Genomic DNA, 18,889 nt, shown 5'->3' with positions numbered 1-18,889 from the left:
CAACATCAAATAGCGCCGATTTGCACTGGATTCAGATTATTTGTTCCGTTGATATATCCCCTCAAGAATATGTCCATATCGAATCACATTAATGTAATATTTAAATATCACATCAACTTATAATGTATATCGATATATTGATATATCAATATATTTAACATCCCTATAAAAGTAAAGAGTAAACTTTATTTAATTAAATAACCCACCATCTTCGATTCGCACCTGACGCTGCAGTAATGGTAAGTGCGCTCCACCCCGCATTGTAGCCGCCAGAAGCCGGCAAGCGAGAATTGGCCAAAAAAAAAAGAAACCAGCAAGTGAAAATTGGGCAAAGTCAAACCGCTGACTGCGCCTCTGTCGACGTCAAAGTCGAGCGTACCTGGAGCAAAAACTACGCCCCCAACCGACAAACACTCATCACACCCACCATGTACCCCTGGAGCTCATCCTCGTACAGCGGCCAAGCTCCCAATCCTGCTCAGAATGGGGTAAAGTAAATAATTAACACTCACTCCAGCCACTAATTAAACCCACCATGCGAAACGCTGAATTTGGTATCGCACTAAGTCGTACATAGCAATGTACATATTTGTATGTACGTGTGCAGTTGCATGCTCAATGTGTCATATTCGTCCAAAATCAGCTTAATGTTATGTGTCTTATCATCATTTCATTGTGTCCTCGGCTTGACTCTGCTCTCTGCCCAAACTTCCGTAGATATTTGTATAAAGAAGGCTTATCTCCAGCTGTGTACTGTTGAAGCAATTTTGTGTTCTTGATCTCATTGTAACCCGCCCTCATGTATTCGCACTCTACCAACACCAACACCAACTCGACGAGAGCTAGACGAAACCCAGGGTCTAACAGCACCGACTCCACTTTCTATGTCTCGTTTCAGACCATGCCAAATGGTTTGGATGACCAGGAAAAGCTGCTCGCCGAGGCCGTCGGGGCAGCGCGCAAGCAGGCATTCCAGATGAACCACTTCCTGGACAAGGAGCGAATGCTGGACTCGCTCAAGTGTGCCAGCACCATGCTGAGTGAGCTGCGCACTTCCCTGCTGTCCCCCAAGAGCTATTACGAGCTGTGTGAGTACTCAATATCTTCGCGTACACAAGTTTTCTTTATTATAACGCTCGCTCTTTGCCCCCAGACATGGCCGTCACCAATGAGCTGTGCCATCTGGAGCTGTATCTCAGCGAAAAGAGTGACAAAAAGAAGGATCTGTACGAGCTGGTCCAGTACTCGCACACCATAGTGCCCCGGCTGTATTTGCTGATCACAGTGGGCATTGTGTACATAAAGAACGACTCCACGCTCAAGCGCAGCATCCTCAAGGATCTGGTGGAGATGTGCCGCGGCGTGCAGCATCCCCTGAGGGGGCTGTTCCTTCGCAACTATTTGCTGCAGTGCACCCGCAACATACTGCCCGATGTGATGGTCGCTGACAACGAGCACGAGGGCAATGTCTACGATGCCATTGACTTTGTGCTGACGAACTTTGCCGAGATGAACAAACTGTGGGTGCGCATGCAGCACCAGGGACACTCCAGCGAGAAGACCAGGCGGGAGAAGGAGCGCGAGGAGCTCAAGATCCTGGTGGGCACCAACCTGGTGCGTCTCTCGCAGCTGGAGTCGGCCACCCTGGAGACGTACCAGCGGCTCATTCTACCCGGAATCTTGGAGCAGGTGGTTAGCTGTCGGGATGCCATTGCCCAGGAGTATCTCATGGAGTGCATCATCCAAGTGTTTCCCGATGAGTTCCATCTGCAGACGCTGGACCCATTCCTCAAGTCCTGCGCCCAGCTGGAGACGGGTGTGAACGTCAAGAACATAATTATATCGTTGATTGAGCGCCTGGCTGCCTACAACCAGAGGAGTGGCAAGGTAATATCCTCTATAGGTGACCCAAATTCCAGTATTTACTTACATTCCTTTTCCTGTAGACAAGCGGCAATGGCATCGATGCCATCATTCCCGCCGAGGTGGAGCTGTTCGAGGTCTTCAGCGTGCAGGTGGCCCACATTGTGCAGATGCGCATGGACATGCCACTGGAGGACACCATTTCGCTGCAGGTGGCTCTGCTGAGTTTGGCCCAGAAAGTGTATCCGGATCGCATCGACTACGTGGACAAGGTGCTGGGCACAACCGCACAAATACTGCAACGAATGAACATGAACAAGTAAGGGATCCTCCTCAGGCTGATGAAGACCCTGAACGAATGTCAATTCACTTTCCCTTATTTGCAGCATCTCGCACCTTTTGTCAGTGAACCAGGAACTGTCCCGCCTGCTGCGCATCTGCATTGACTTCTACAATAATGCCCTGACCATCATCCAGCTGCACAACTTTTGTCCCCTGCTCGAAAAGTTCGACTACACTTCACGCAAATCGCTGGCCCTCTATCTGGTAATGAACATACTGGAGAACGAGACTCAGGTGCCAACGGCCGATCAGGCAGACAGCCTCTTGACCATTATCACGCCGCTGATTAAGGATGATGAGGCGAATAAGGACATTTTGGCGGCAGCTGGCGCCAGCAGCACAGATGCCGAAGAGTTTGCGGAAGAGCAAGGAGTCGTGGCGCGGTAAGTAAATATCGCTATGCGTTTTAAATTCCTCTTTAATTAGTGGCCCTCTCTTGCTTCAGCTTCATTCACCTGATGCGCTCTGATGAGCCGGACATGCAATACAAAATGCTGCAAACAGCGCGCAAGCATCTGGGGAATGGTGGCGGTCAGCGACTGAAGCATGTCCTGCCTCCGCTCGTATTCGCTGCCTACCAGCTGGCCTTCAAATACAAGGCGATCGCCGAGCAGGATGAGAACTGGGACAAAAAGTGCCAGAAGATCGTGCAGTACTGCCACAGCACCATCAGCGCTTTGGCCAAGGCGGATCTGGCCGATCTGGCGCTGCGTCTGTACCTGCAGGGTGCTCTGGTCATTGGAGAGATCCGCTACACGAACCACGAGACTGTAGCCTACGAGTTCATGACACAGGCATTCTCCCTCTACGAAGATGAAATATCCGATTCGAAGGCTCAGCTGGCTGCCATCACGCTCATCATGTCCACGTACGAGCAGATGTCCTGCTTCGGCGAGGAAAACGCCGAACCCCTCCGTACGAATTGTGCTCTGGCGGCGTCCAAGCTGCTGAAAAAACCGGATCAGTGTCGCGGTGTGGTTGCCTGCGCAGCTCTCTTCTGGAGCGGAAAGTAAGAAGCGCCTTGATAGTCCTTTGTTCTGAATAATTGCTTAACTTTCATGTTGCATCGCTAGGCAAAACGGCGAGGAGATGCGCGACGAGAAGCGCACTCTGGACTGCCTGAAGAAGGGCGCTCGCATTGCCTCGCAGTGCCTGGACACGGGAGTGCAGGTGCAGCTGTATGTGGAGCTGCTGAATCACTATCTCTTCTACTTCGAGCGCGGCAACTCGCTCATAACCGTAGCCATGCTGAATCAGGTGATTAGGTCGCACGCACGAAAAAGCAGTGCCCCAGGGGTCTAAAGTACATTTTTTTGGCTTGCAGTTAATTGCCAAGGTGAATGAGGAGCTGCCCAATCTGGAGCCCAGCGAGGAAACCAAACAGATCGAGAGCCACTACAAGAACACGCTGGCGCATCTGCGTAGTCGCATGGAGTCCAGCGATGCTGCCCTCGAGGTATCCTTTGCCGGCATCACCCTAAACTAGCACACCCAATCCGCATGCAACAAGGAGCAGAGGCAGAGGCAGAGTGCAAGCAGAGCGTTCGACCAGGCCTACTTTTGTACCAGATACAAATACTATCCCCGGAAGCGTACTCGTATCCAAATTGAAAGTGTGAGAAATGAATTGAATTATTCCATGGTTAGGAAAGTTGTGGGCCTTCGACTTTTGTTTGTGTCAATTTAATTTCGATTGTAATCGTAAGTGCAAAGTGAACACATTCTTGATTATTCTCCTGATTTATTCAGTGCTTGGGCATTAGTAAATAACCCTCCCCCCCCACTCCCCGTAAGAGATTTTTACTCTATTCTATTTAGCCCCCCCCCCCCACAAACAAAATGTGAAAATATTGTTAAACAAAGCAGAAAGAAAGTGAAATGAAATGATTATACAAGACACATACGATGACCGAATTGGTCCATGATACGTATAAATATGTATTACAAAATAAAGTTAAGATCAAAATGTTATCGGCGGGATGGATGTGCGTGTGCCTGGATGTGGATGGGGATGGCAAATCAAAAAACTCCCCGGCGGTGTAAACATGTAAAGTAATTCGTTTATTAAAAATATACATATAAGCCGAACATGTTCCATTGGGTCATCGGTCAGTTAACTTAGCCTCCAATATTACAATACATGATGGGCGTGGCGGGCTCGTATCCTACAGACTCTCTCGCTCTCATGCGCTGCTTGCTGGCAGGGACAGGGGCAGGGGTACGTTCTTGTTTTTGTTTTTGTTGTGGCAGTATCAGGGGATGGAGCGTTGGTGGTGGTGGTGTCGACTGGTTAATGTGGCAGTTTCGTGTTTTGCATATGGACGCCCCTTACCCATCTTCGAGTCCTGATTAGTGGGTGAGGGGAACAAGTGGTTAGGGCTGGGTCTGGGTCTGGGGCCGGGGCGGTGGCTGGGCAGTTAACTTGTGCGTTCGCGCATCTTAAAGCTAATCATTTTAGTAACTAGGTTCTAGCATAAACTTTACAAATACAGAAGCGCCTAATTCACTTTGAGTGCCATAGCAATGGAAAATTTTTGAAGCATGAGATAAATTTGTTTTCGTTTCTGCATAGCTCGAGATTACTCGGGGTGCATGTGTGCGTGCTCGACTCCGGATTTCGGAGGCGGCGTCTATGCCGACCTCACGTTGTAGTAGTTGTAGACGTAGGGCCAGGAGGCCAGCACGTAATCCTCGATGCCGCACTCATTGGAGCCGCGCAGGATGCGGAAGTATCCCCGCTCGCCCCACCAGGGACCCCAGGAGTTGGCAGCGATCTGGTCAACAGAATTAAATCAGTCATAAAGAAGGTACCATGGGTCAAGGATCATGGACACTCACCCAATACTTGTCGCCGTTGTGCTCCTCGCCCCAGCCGACCAGCTTGACCGCGTGGAAGCCGGTGGGAGCACCTCGATTGGCTGCCGTCTGGCGATAGACTCCGCTCGAGTATGAGAAGAAGTCCCTGTACACACGCATGGTGGCCTGGACGGGGCCCGAGTGGTAGATCTCCGCCATGATGTCAGACTCGCGATTCAGGGTGTAGGCGGGACCCACCGTGTAGAAGCTGTCACGGTCCACATTGGCCGAGGGCCGGCAGCCATTGGCCTTCAGCGAGCGGCTGTTGTGGCGGATCTTGCAGGTGTCGCGGTGCTGGGTGTAGGGATAGCAGCTCTCGTCGACGACTCCCTTCTTGTGCAGATAGCGCCAGGCGGCGTCCAGGTGACCGCCCTCGCAGCCTTGCTGGCGGCGCGTGCAGGAAAGGATGTTCTGGGCGGACAGCTGGACAGCCTCCTTGCCCTTGCTTTGAATGGCGAAGCGATCGCTGGCCACCGAGGTGGTGGACAGCACCCACGAGGAGCCGCACCAGCCCTGGTCGGGCACCTCCGAGATGTAGCTGGACCACTTCTCCACTGCATTGAAAGCGGTGGGTAGGCCCTTGGTGGGATTGGTCAGCCTGCTCATGGCCTTGACGCGGTAGGTGGGCTCCTTGGTGCCCAGGCGCAGGCGCAGACCCTCGCTGTACTTGTGGCCCCACCACTCGTCGTACTTGCGCGCGGACCAGCCCAGGTGGTGGATCGTGTTGATACTCTGGATGATCGACTCGTCGGTCAGGCAGAGCTCCTGGTCGCACTGCACCCGTCCGCCGTCCAGGCAACGGCACTCGTTGCAGTTGTCCCACGTGCTATTGTATTTGCTGAAATAGGCGCCGTTGTGCAGGCAGGTGACCAAAGGATCCGCCTCGCCAAAGCAGAAGGAGCGATAGTCGGGGCAGCAGTCGCCGCCGTCGTCCCGGTCACAGAACTCATCACAGTAGCACAGCGTGGCTGTGGGCAAGGGGAACGTTTAGCTGGCCGGTAGAAGGCAAAGAAGACAAAAGTCGAGGCACTTACTCGAGATGGGCAGCGCGCAGCCGTCGAGCCGATCTTTGCAGCATGTGTTGCGCACGGCGCAGTAGGGACCCGGAAAGTCCACCTTCAGTGTGTGATCGAAGGCGTGGGCCAGGCCCAGCAGCAGGGCCAGCAGGACCACCACCTGAGCGCACTTGGCAGCCATGTCTGAGTCCTGCACTGGAAGACGTGGGGCAGTGGATGTTCACAGCTGAAATGGAGCGAATGGCACAAGGAACACCGTCAGTATATCTTATCGGGCAATTTGCATACGTATCTTGATAAGGGGTCTGCAATTTGCCAGAAATTAGCAGTCAGATCTTAATCTCAGTTGCTATCAACGCACTCGGAATACCTGAAATTCCATAGATTTATAGCGCATACGACCCGTGCAACGGACTATCCAAATTAGCCAAATGAGAAACTGGAAACTTGTTTAATTAATTTATCTATCTACATCTACGTATATTTTTTTTGGAGAGCGAACTCCTCTTTGTGGGATTTATTCCCGCTCATCAGGCATTCATTCACCGTTCACTGGGGAGGGCCAAAGCGGAGAATGAACTCTAAACAGTTATCTTTTCTATATGCATATACATATGTATATATATGTATATATATTCTGATGACGTCAGCTAGTTTGTACAAGTCCAATAGCATTATAAAAAAGCGTTTCTTTTTTAAATATTTTTTATTTTATTTTTTTGTTTTGTATTGTAATTTTACGCGCACCCAATCGAAAAATCCAGAGCCAACAATCTAACAGAATCAGTCGTAGAAGCGCCCCTTTTCGTTTCATGCTATTATATATCATTTTTTTATTATTTTTCGTTGGTGATAATTCTGGAAACGCAGACGAAGAACACATTAAACTTGTTTATCCGAGAACAGAAACAGAAACGAAACAGAATCAAACAGAACAGAACTCGAAGCCAAAACCGAGTTTCATAAATAAATGCAAATTGCAAATAGATTTTCCTGTTTCGCCTGTTGACGGTGGGTCTGGCGCGGATGGCCATAGCCTGGCTGAAAGCGGAGTGCCATCAGGTCTATTCAATTAAAACGATTCGGGTATAAATAGCGACTGAATCATGGGTTTCGAAGGTGCTCAAACATTTTGTCTAAGGCTCCTTCCTCGCCATCCCCACCCCCCATGGTTATTGTTCCATTCCGTATTTTTTATGGTGGTATTATTTTTCGGGGTTCCGCTAATGCTGAACCCGTTTTTAATTTAGTGATAATTAATTTGAAAGTTTGAGTTGATAATTAATTGCCAATTGGCCATAAAGTTGGCGTGAATAGCCAAGAATTGAATTGTCGCAGTGGGAGCTCTGACGAAATGGGTCTTTAATTAGAAACGAAAGGTTCTTTGATAGCCAAAATATTTGCCAAAACTCTGACTGGACAAACAAAGCATCGGAAAGATAATAATTCACAGTAAACTTTGTTTTCTGAAGAGAGAGGACCCCGAGGCCCTCTTCTCATATCCATCTTCAACATATTTTTATCCCCTGGGGGGTTCACAAATATTGACTGTCGTGGTCGATTTCCTGCATATCTGATGCCAAATTCGGCTTGAGACAGGATTTATTTATTTGTTTTTCTGGCAAATAAACTTGAGATCTTTATCCGTACTCATACTAACATTATTTTGATAACTCTGCACAATTTGTATGAAACTCGCACACTTTGCGGGGGGGCAGAAAAAATCGTAACTGTTTTGGGTATAATTCGTATTTTCTTATCGCGTTGTTCTGACTCCGATCGCGGCTCGCTGATGACTGATTTCAGTTAGAATTATTGGCCACCACCAAACGTAGCTGCTGCTGGGGCTGCTGCTGCTTCTGTTATTGTTGCTGCCGGCAGCGCTGCGCAGTCTTGCGCAAGCTTTATTGATACAAGGTGAGGCAGTCGCCGCCGATTGCATTCACACCCCGAACTGGCATACTGCCTAGCCGGCGAGTGCCTCACCTTGTTTCCATACACTCTGGCCGCGCTGGCGTAGGTGGAGGCTGTGAGAGAGATGGCTCCAAACAGAAGCAGCGCGAGAGGGTGAGTGAGAGAGAGAGTGCTGTTGCTGTTACTGTTAAGTTAACAGTGACCGCGTCAAGGTATTTTGGGGGGCAAAATGTTTGCCCGAATTTGGCAACTGGCGGCACCATGAAAGTGGAGAGAGAGAGCGAGACAGTAGCCTACTGTTACTGTTACTCTGTGGAGCGTGTGTGGGTGGGTGTGTGTGCTTAGTATTCCTCTCGCTGGGCACGGATATGATATGGCAACGCAACGCAACCCACCTATAAGGTCAGAGATCATTAAGAGCCAAACGTATGTGCAAATTCCTGACCGAATTCTTTGTGCGCAGTTGGGTATTGCCTGTTTGTTGTTTCTGTTTGGCTTTTGGCTTGCTGTTATCTAGTCCCCGAAAATGATAAGATATGTGATAATTGGATCCAATTCGGGTTCAAGGCCGTCAACAAATAAATCGAATTAAATCGAATTTGTCATTTGGTGTCTCACTCCCATCGATACTGTCAGAGATACTTAGAGCGATCTGCACGGATTTACAAACAGATATGATTATGATATCTCTGTCCCATTTGCTGAGGATGCGATCATCGCTGATCTGTCTGCCATTTCACTTGACACCGATGCGGGGCTGCTCTGCTTTTCGCATAATAATCATCCAGATATTCGCAATTGTATAATTTCAGACGCCCCCAGCCCAGCTCTGTTCCCTGTAGTTAGCCGAGTTTTCCCGTCCATTGGCGATTATCCATTGGGGGCGGCTATCGCTCATTGTGCCGCTGAAAACGATACGTAACGAACAATGCCGTCAGTAGCTATTTGTTTACCGATGAGCCCTCGGAGTGTCTGAATGAATGTGAATACGGTGAATGAATCGCCGGAGAATCCGAGTTTCACCAAAGAATTTCTAATGCCAACAGGAAGTAACGTTAGCAAGTATCACCCGCCCCTTGACCGTGAGTCATAATCGCAAATTATTTGCTTATAATATCGAGAGTAATTGAGATGGAGTGAATCACGCCGTTGATCCAGAGTGGCTGGATAAACAAGCCCTCAAAGAAATAGGCCAACACATTAGCAGAGAAAATTAAAAAGCAAAGACTCCGGGCTCTGAATGGGGAACAAATCGGACAACAATGTGTGAAATAAAGCCATCAGACGACATTAAGTCGCTCTGTCGCCTCGAAACATGATTTGCATGACATTAAACTCGAATTTTATGAGCGATTTATGTCCGGCCCCAGCCAAATTACGATCTCTGGCCGCATGCGGACAAAGGCCTAATGCCAGCCAGGGAGAGATTGATGGAAACCACAAAGCGAATAAATACCCCAAAAAGCGAAAGATTCAAATCGTTAAGTAATTTGCCCTATTCCATGCTAGATTTGTGCCTTATCTTGTTAGTTATACCGAAATAGATTACTAAGTTTTTCCACCAAAACCCATGAGATGGGACGTTAAAGGTGGGGTGCAGCCTGTGATTATCTTAGTTTCAGTGCAATTGAATGACTAATAAAATTGTCGTATGTGTGACTGATTTTCGGTATTGATTGTTGACACGATGTGACGAGACCCATTGGGATTCCAATGCAATCGAACGTGACACGTTGATGACAATCTGTTCCATGAGTTCGTCGTTCAATAAAGTCATTAAGACGTCAGTTGTTGGAGTGAATGAGATGCCTGGCTTATCATCGCCGATGCCTGACATTAACTGGCCAATCAATTAGCGGATATTTATACATAATTATGCCACTATTTAATTGACTCGCTGATTAGCATTATGTGTGCTGTGTTGTGTGCTGTTTGTGGCCAAAAGCGTTTTATTGGTATGCTGGCGGTACGCACTGGCATTCCAAAGTATTTAAGTCATGCGCCACAATACTTCTGAATCGGACAGTCCCACAGCAACCACTCCAAACACTCCAATCATCCGATGCGGAAGGCAGACCAGACCAAGACCCAGCCCCAGTCCCAGTCCCATCAGGGCAAGGGAACACGGACACTTGGCACACCACACGAAAGTAGTTCAAGTACAGCCGCAAAGGCACTGCCACTTCCTTATCGCAGATGTTATCGGCCGATTTTACATTGTTCAATTTGGGGACAGATTCATTGTTTCGTCACACCACCCCCTGCTGATAAGTGGTGTAGAGGTGCTAGAGAGAAGCGATTTGGGCAACTTGGAAAGTTTTCGCATAAACCGCAAGACTACCCAATGAATGCCAGTTTATTGTCTATAAAGTTGCGAATGGAATATCAATCAATTCCGCGTCATCGAATAGCAATCTTTGACTTCGTCAGCCGTAAGCAAATTTTTCGTTGTATCGGATAGCGTTGGGCTGGGCCCATACGGACGGGGATCATAATTTCCAAAAATTAATATCGCTCATTTCCGAATCGAATGAATGGCCATGGTAAACAGAACAGAAATGCCCAGCTTTATGGACCAACATTTCATTCAGATTTTCCAAGGCAATATCTCCTGGGGATAATCAGTTCCCCGCTCATTAAAAAAGTTTATTTATTTGCTGGATTCTTTTAACGGGGTTTCGTCTTTGTTTGGGAATTTGCCAATGCAAATGGGAATTTTGAACTTGTTGATGAAACCATTACCGAATTATAAACAAGAACCAACTGCAGTTGGTTGGTTCTCCTTGATTGTCAGGGTCTTCGTCTCCTTCATCGTCTCCTTGGGCTTTTATTAATTGGATGCACTTTTCGGCATTTTTTCCTGAGAATTCCACTTGGAATTCCACATTCTGGAATTGATCGAATAAACGTATTTTCACAATTATGAGAAATATTTCTCGCGGCCCAATTCCAATGCCATTGGGCACTCTTGCGAGTGCAGACAAACGTGAAATTTGGTTGGGCATTGAATCAATATGTTTTCAAGGTTGAGGCTCCTCCATTTGGCACGCCATATTCGCATCTGTTGTGGGGTTCTAGGTTCTGGAGGATGGGTTCTGGTTGGTGCTGGTCAGGTTATGACGAAATCGAATTGGCTCGTCACTCCCTGATTGACTGGCTGACTGGCTGACTGACTGACTGACTGGAAGTGTGACCACAAACCCAATTGAATTAATTTTAGTTTGTAATTTGGACAATTTTTTGAGTGTCGTGTCGGCAGCCACAAACAAGACAAGAACGCGCTCCCACGGAGAAGGGTGCCGCAGCGGGGTCAGCGAGCAATAAAAGACATATCTTTTTGTTTTTTGGCATATTTGTGTTTAATATTTCAAATGGTCGATTCGTTTCAATTACACTTCAATTGCTTCGGACTTCAAGTGCAAGGCGCTTCGTCTCTTCTCTCTGTTTTGGCTTTATGCAATTGAAATACTCGAACTTTTTGTACGGTTGTATTGTCTGGCATTGAAAGCGAATTATTATATTAATTTTAATATCGAAAGAAAGAAAGAAAAAACTGTACAGATAGATGTGCGAAGACAGAGGTGTCGGGAGACTTGCCGATTCGCTCACAGCATTTTATTTATTTATGCGAGTGCAGACAAAGTGCTTGGAATTTGACAGTTTGACAATTGGTTTATTATTGTCAAGCCGGCTGCTTGAGAGCCAATTTATTGATCAGTTTCGGTTTCTGTTTCGTTTCCGGGTGTCTGTTCCCAGTCACAGTCACAGCCACAGTCCAAGCGCCAGCCCCACCATCAGGCCAGACCCACCTCACTTTTCCTATCCCATCACCACACCACACCCCATACGATGGAGAATTTATTTCCCATTTCTATTGTTTGCAGTTACAATTTACGACTCGAACAATGCTGGGTTGTAAATTATACCCCGATTTTGATTTTTATTCGGCTAGACTCATATCAGCTAATCGCATAGATTAGCCGATCGAGTAATTAGTCTATTTTTATCGGCCTAATCCAGCTGCTAATTTTAAAATGTTAGCAAACACTTTCGGCCCACGTCATTGTTTAATGGTCTGGCCATTGGCTGCGGAATATTCACGGCTAAATTAAGGATATTTATGTACATTTCTGATAGTCGGGGCGCCCAAGCAGGGCATTATTTACACCATATTCTCACGGATCATTTAGCTAGAAATTTAGAATATGCCGGCCAGCACTTGATTGCCTTAGACTGGTTTTTTTTTTAGCCCTGAACTGGAAACACTTAGTCAGACGTTTGAGTTCTTGCGAATAGTAATTTAGTTAATGGTGAATCCCCCAATTAGCAATAGGCTAAGCAGAATGGAATAACATTTACATTTTGGTTGAGCAATTCGAGGACATGCTTACTTATTGAGGAAACCTGTGAATTTCCGTGTCTTCCCGCTTGTGCCACTTGCCAATAGAGACGCACGTGCTGCTAGCGGATCGCCTGGGTCCACTCATTTGCGCATCGCTTGAACATACAGACGTAATACTTATGTATTTGGCAGAAAAACATTTCCCTGTTTATACCATAATATGTTTATTAAAAATTTTAAGCCAAATAAAGACAGTGCCAATGGATATTTGAATATTTGGATATTTCGGCTGTTTGCTTACGTATTTGCATTGTTCTCCAGCACAGGTCTCTCCGATGCGATGGCCCAAGAAGATACACAAATTGAAATTGTTTTTCTTTGGCTCGGCTTCTGCTTCTGCTTCTGCCCCTGCCCATTGTTGATAATTAATAATTCGCTCATCGAAAACAATTCACGGCGCTTAAGGGGGAGGAGGGGGCAATGAATGTGTAAGCATCTATATTTAGCGGCAGTCGTCGTCGCGCTGGTATTAGCGTTGCAGGTTGCTACCCCCACCTCGACAGGTGGTACCTATACCTATACCCATACCTGTGTACTCAAGCAGTCAGAGTCTGAAACATTGCACTCAAAACGCCCCCGCGGGAATTAGTTGCTGTATTTTTTCGGCATGTGTGCAGTTAGCGCAGTAATTATTATACTTGACAGACAGACAAGACGGAGAGCTCTGACTGCGACCGAGCAAGAGCCACCAAATTAGGCGGCTTGTCAATCAATCAATCATTCACCATTCATCGTTCATCAGGCCAAAAAGGTGAATCCACTCACACACACACTCAGAATTCCAGTTTGATATGCATTATATAAGAAGAAAAGCGAGATCAGATGTTTTCAAGGCTGTTCCACAAGTCGTAACATATTTGTTGGGAGAACAAGGCCCTCAAGCATAGTATTGCGAGACCTGGCCCAATCCTCATTTCTCGCAGCAAAACACCGCGCGACAAGCCCTTCCTCAATCGTTCGGTGCCATAACTGCTTGGGAATTCTACGGTGCGATAGCACAGCAGAATTCCGCACCGAGAATTAACAGAGAGCTGCTTGTGCTGTTCTCCGTTCTCCGTTCTGCTGAGTGGTCGAGTTTTTATGGGATTTTCTTGCTGTTGATTTATGTGGCTATTGGGGGGGAGGAGGCCCTTTGTTTATGGTCGCCGTCTCTTGTTTGCGTATTTAATTTTCACTTTTGTCGCTGTGGTAGCACTCAACTTAACTGCCTCCCCCATCAAAGTCGCTCCCAAAAAACCGAAATAACACACAGAAAGAGTCCATTAAATGGCTCTGACTTTGTATCAATCTCTCGATAATAGTTTTCGGATTATATAATCTCCGCCATATAATTATTTTGGACCGAATACATCTGCAGAACTGTATTCATTATTAATTGCATTGCATGTGCTTGTGCTTGTGATTGTGTGACAAATGCTTTAATTATATTCAGAGTAAATGCTTTCGATACGGTTTGTCCCATATTTGCACGCCTACTGTCTCTTGGGCATCGACCGGCCCGGGCCGGGCCAGTGGGACAAGTCTGGTATCTGCCATCTAGGCAGCAGCCCGCCCCTGGCCCCGGGCCGGCTTCGCCTCGTTGTGAGACACTCAAACTTACATACAACTGAATCGGAATCAGAGTCTCGATCTGAATGTTATACAAGCACTTGTCTTTGTCTGTACTCCAGACTCCAGTCTGTATAGCCGGCATGGCGTTGGTGTCGCTCGGGAACTTATAAATAGAGCGAACTTTGGTTCTGAATTTCTGATTTTGGCTGTGATTCGCATGACGAAACATTTCTTGGCACTTTCTTCGGTACGCCCATCAACCGAAAAAGGTAGCAAAATTATGGCCCACGGCGAAAGGGGAATTTATGTGGGCTCACAATTGTTGAAAATTTATTTGTGTTTTTATTGTTTTACAATGGGCAAACATCTTGGGCAAAACAAAATGTTTCCCGAACCTGCCAACAAATGTTTCCCCCAGAATAAAGTATTTTTAAAGAGATTACCTCCTAAAATTTTTGGCAGGCAATGATATTTAAATTTAGAAAGGGTTTCCATCTGTGAATCTCCCTTAAAACCAGCCAGGAGCAGAATACTCTCTCCATAGAAAACTCACACGAAATGAGAAACAATTGCTTGATATTTTTTGTGGGATCATTTCGGCCCGAAAGTCATTGTCAATGCCAAATGCGAATCATTTGGCGTGCGATAGATACAAATGTGGCTGTGCCCCTGACTGTATGTGTGTACACAGTACATACGAGTATGTTGATTCGTAGATACGATTTAATTGCGGCCTCATCCAATGTCAGTGACACTCGTAGTCCGTGTCAACGTCTGCACGGCATGACATGGCGGCATTCGCTCATCGGCGTTAATGTGTATTGTTTTGCCCCGAAATAGAGAAATAAAAAAATATAGTTATGAACATTCATTCAGTTGATTCATGCCGATGCTATTCAGATACATGTTTGGATATAGATATGACGCGCCCCCCCAATGACTACCTCTTTGGGGTACAGCTCAATAGCAGAGCTCAACAATGTCGCCGCAATTGTTCTTTAGTTGATTTCTATTCCATTATTTTGCGCAGTTGGAGCCAAAAAGTTTGTGTCATGCGGAATGGCTGATATATGTCATCGTAAATTAATTGTTCTGAATGCCCAAATTGAGGGGAATATTTACATGAAAATGTTGAGTACTTGAGCGGAAAGTGGAAAGCGTCTCATGGTTAGCCTTTGCTTGTCGCTCTTATCGGGCTGACAGGCAAAGTGACGGACAAACAAGTCCCACCACCCCTATTCAGTTGATTCATTCATTCATTCATGAACTTTTATGGCTTCAGTCGAACTATCTATCGATCGATCTATCTGACCGACTGGGGGTTTCACCTGCTGCAAGTTCAATTAGCATTCGTTGCATAATTAAAGTGACAACAGAGTCGCCCTCCGATCGATCGCAGCTGCTGCTGTTAGTGCTTGGGCGCCACTTTACCGCTCGGTGGGTGGGGTGGGGTAGGGTGTGAACTGCTAATTTGCCACAAATGTCCGGACAATGCCCAATTTGGCAGAGTGAGAAAAGCCAACAAAGCGGACAAACAGCGTCCGCGTCAAGTGTGCTCTGCTGTGACGTCACTGGCAATGGAGCAGAGCGGAGCGGAGCGAAGCAGATCGTATAATCAATGGTGACGTCATTTGTCAACTGACAGCACTGACAGCCCGCCCGATGGTTAAGTGCATTTGCCATTTAGCGCCATTGAGCCGGAGATTGGACTGGGCTCTGATTGAATGGAATTCAATATATCAACTTTGCATGCATCCAAGGAAGATCGTGTTTCGCGCGGAATACATTCCATCACTGGCGAAAGGTCAGAGTTGATTGCATGGGTGTGTTGTGGACAGTGGACAGTGCCATGCCCCACCCCACCCGCCGCGATAATAATATAATTTTTGATCGTAATAATAATTTAAAATCAATCACGAAAATATGCAAAGCGCTCGCAGCGCTGCGATGCCGTGAAAGCGTGTCAATTGCGAATAAATAAATGTGCACTTAACATATTTATCGACTACATGCACTCGTATTCAATCGCATTCAATCGCTGCAAACACTCGTAACCTTAAATGCCGAGAGATCTCAGTTAACAGTGCGTATGAGCCATATTTCAAAACGATGACGGAGCAGTCAACGCCGCGGCGGGGTGACGACTGTCTGAGGACGGTGTGTAAACTGCTTGTGATGCAATTTACATTTTAATTGCCGCATATTGAGTATCAGAGAACACAATCCATTTAAATGGCGCTGTGTCTGTGCCTGGGCCTGCCTAATGACAACGTCACGTTCCCCGGCACAGTGGTCACTCAATGCGAATGATGGCTGCTTATTGATCGCTTAACTTTCTGTGGCAAGCTGATTATGTAAATTAACCAAAGCTATTGTTCAATTTGATCAAAATTGGATGTGGTTGGGGGAGTGGGAGTGGGAGAAGATCTAGACGAGTCGTAAAATCATTGGGAATTATGTTAATGCAAATGAGAATGAAATAACCTGAGCAGCGACACAACACACAGTCGAATGTATGGCAAAGGCTTCGGCTTCCTGCACAAAAAGTATAACAACAGTTTTGTGTAGGAAATACTTAAGAGGTTTAACTTGCTTCAGAGCTGTGAATGTCCAATGACCCGCCGAACCCCACAGAGATAGACGCCAGTGCCATCCCCGCCTAGAGTTATGGATATGACATCACCTGGACAAGACCAGTAGCTACCATGACACGCTCATTCACTCACTCACTCACTCACCTTCGTGACGTGTGTGTGTGTGTGTGTGTGTGTGTATCTGCCTGTTTGCCAGGGGGAGGGCAGAGCAAGTGCCGGAACTGGACCGGACCGAGCGCTGATTGCGTGTTTGTGTCGAACAAAGAAGAAAAACTAACCAAATTTATGGGATTAATGGATGCAAAGATACTCTTTGCCCGCGCCCGCGCCCGCCTTTGGTGTTGTGTTACAGATTGCTCGACTTAAGAGTCCGATGGATGAGGCTGCTCTTTCCTGCTTTGCCGAATTCTGGTTAACCTTAGGAACAAGACAAGGCACAGACATTTACATACGAGTATTCATAACCGATCCACAGCTGATTTGCGCAGCTGTAACATATATAGGTATTGCTTGGATGGAGAGCGCATTGAAAAGTTCACCGCCGAAATCCCATTGGCTGCTACACCATCGGCACTCGTTCAAGTTCACGGTCAATGGATCAAAATAAACAGAAACTACAAACACACATGTGCAGCAACGCTCAGATAGGGATTGGCGAAGGCGACGGCGAAGGAATTCCAGCTACACAAGACGCAATCTTCCAGCTGGCTATTTACATAGCAAACAATTGAATCCGAGATACAAATGCATATCTCTCTGCCCCCCGGTGCCCAGCCGATGATGGACTGCATTCGTGGCTGCTTTTTGGGTGAAATGCATCGTGTCGGCTGGCATTTGGCATGCCGTGACTTGGCTCCGCTTTGAAATCTCCCCGTATCGGGGTGAAGGCATCTGCACCCACGAAATGCCATCAGCACTTTGGCTGGCAGACTGGATCTTTGCTTCATTTTTTTAAAGTAGCACAGCGACTTACTATCCAAGTAACTTTCTAGTGCGTCCTATGAAAAATGCAAGTTTTCCACAGATCCACAGAGTTTTAAGCAGCGAAAGAGAGAGAAAATGGGTTAGCTGGGTTAGGGATTGGCTTGGCTTGGCTTGGCCCTATCCTACCTTAGCCCACATGCAGCCACAGTGAAGGGAGGCGAACATTTTAGTCATAAAGTGTTAATGAGTCTTCCATGTTTAGGACCCCCAATTGGGGGGCTTACTGTTTGCTTGTTCGTGGCCTCTGATAAATAAACAAGTGGAAACTGATATCGGATAGTGGTTCCACCTGCTCCAACTGTTTCTGGCTTGTGCAGGTATCTTTTTGCGGCCGAACCGCAAATCCAGAGACAAGGAATTCTTCTGATTGAATGGCACCCGATATCGGCTTACCGCATTCAATTACAATTGCTATGTTTTAACACTTTTGCTCTAGATCAGATCGGATCGGATCAGACCGAGTCTAGATCAATCCATTGATTATTGACCATTCTCACCTGTCAGAGACAATTACGCCACCGTATGAAACTTCAATTAGCTGGAAGCAGCACTAACACAAGCACAAGCACAAGCTCAGATACACACACTTGCACTTGCACTCGCACTCACACTCACACTCTCTGGCTGTCACCGAGAGACACAAAACTGCAGTCAGGAAAAATTTGCATTAACGTTAAGTAAATTGTTTAAGGCCCAAGCCGCACGCGCGTTTGCTGTCGCGACAGATTTGGGATTCAGACTGAGACTGAGACTGAGCCGGCCGATCCGATCCGACCGAGAGTGAGTGAACTGGGGAGAAACGACGCCAACGGCGACAGCGACTACGACTCCGACAGCCGACCGGAGATATCCGATTGCGACGAACCTCAGACGGCTTCCACTTTCCGCTGAGCCAGCCAAAATGCTGTACAGGCGCATTTTTGCTGCGAATTTGGGCAATTTGGGCTTTGCAATAAAGAACCCCACCACAACAGGGCCAAGCACGAGACCGTGAACCACACTCCAACTCCATCGATCGTGATGCTAATGAGCGAACAGAGCCCATGCCGCGAAGCAAGGACACTGCCTTGGCAAAAACGATCCTTAATTAAGTTTAATTGTTTGAGTCTGTCGCTGTTTCTGTCGCGCCTCACTTCGTGTCAAGCGCATTCGAATAAATTCTGTTCGCATTAATGAATAAATAAACAAAAAACAAAAACAAACACAAAACAATTACAAGTCAAAGTCAGCGAGAGAGTGAAGGAGCTGCTCCCAATGCGCGTGGGTGCAGATACAGCAGATACAGCAGATATATCTATGTAGATCCGATACCCCATCTGGCAATGCTTGAACCTGACATTCAGCGCGAATAAACATATTTGTTCTCC

The 18,889-nt window shown here is 47.0% G+C and overlaps 2 protein-coding genes across 4 annotated transcripts; one reads left to right on the top strand and one right to left on the bottom strand.

The window, feature by feature from the left end:
* The first annotated feature begins 149 nt into the window (after positions 1–149).
* Positions 150–4,176, top strand: LOC111070986 (vacuolar protein sorting-associated protein 35). Of its 2 annotated transcripts, none has more exons than XM_041592915.1 (8): positions 150–239; positions 899–1,088; positions 1,154–1,887; positions 1,947–2,182; positions 2,250–2,588; positions 2,651–3,214; positions 3,279–3,462; positions 3,530–4,176. In XM_041592915.1, exons 1-8 carry the CDS (start codon positions 237–239, stop codon positions 3,689–3,691), a joined length of 2,412 nt encoding a protein of 803 aa, XP_041448849.1. In that variant the 5' UTR covers positions 150–236; the 3' UTR covers positions 3,692–4,176. The 2 variants fall into 2 exon arrangements, with proteins under 2 accessions (XP_041448849.1, XP_022217748.2); XM_022362056.2 differs by lacking the exon at positions 150–239 and adding an exon at positions 293–488.
* A 69-nt stretch (positions 4,177–4,245) lies between these two features.
* LOC111070987 (tubulointerstitial nephritis antigen-like) lies at positions 4,246–18,256 on the bottom strand. Of its 2 annotated transcripts, none has more exons than XM_022362058.2 (4): positions 18,020–18,256; positions 6,096–6,303; positions 5,044–6,029; positions 4,246–4,979 (listed from the first exon to the last, which is right to left on the bottom strand). In XM_022362058.2, exons 2-4 carry the CDS (start codon positions 6,256–6,258, stop codon positions 4,836–4,838), a joined length of 1,293 nt encoding a protein of 430 aa, XP_022217750.2. In that variant the 5' UTR covers positions 6,259–6,303; positions 18,020–18,256; the 3' UTR covers positions 4,246–4,835. The 2 variants fall into 2 exon arrangements, with proteins under 2 accessions (XP_022217750.2, XP_022217749.2); XM_022362057.2 differs by lacking the exon at positions 18,020–18,256 and adding an exon at positions 7,738–7,874.
* Between the last annotated feature and the right edge of the window lie 633 nt (positions 18,257–18,889).

This window comes from Drosophila obscura, unplaced genomic scaffold (assembly GCF_018151105.1).
Source record: "Drosophila obscura isolate BZ-5 IFL unplaced genomic scaffold, ASM1815110v1 contig_186, whole genome shotgun sequence".
NCBI lineage: Eukaryota > Metazoa > Arthropoda > Insecta > Diptera > Drosophilidae > Drosophila > Drosophila obscura.
The sequence above is the reverse complement of the archived record's forward strand: the minus strand, read 5'-3'. Positions and strand labels throughout refer to the sequence as shown.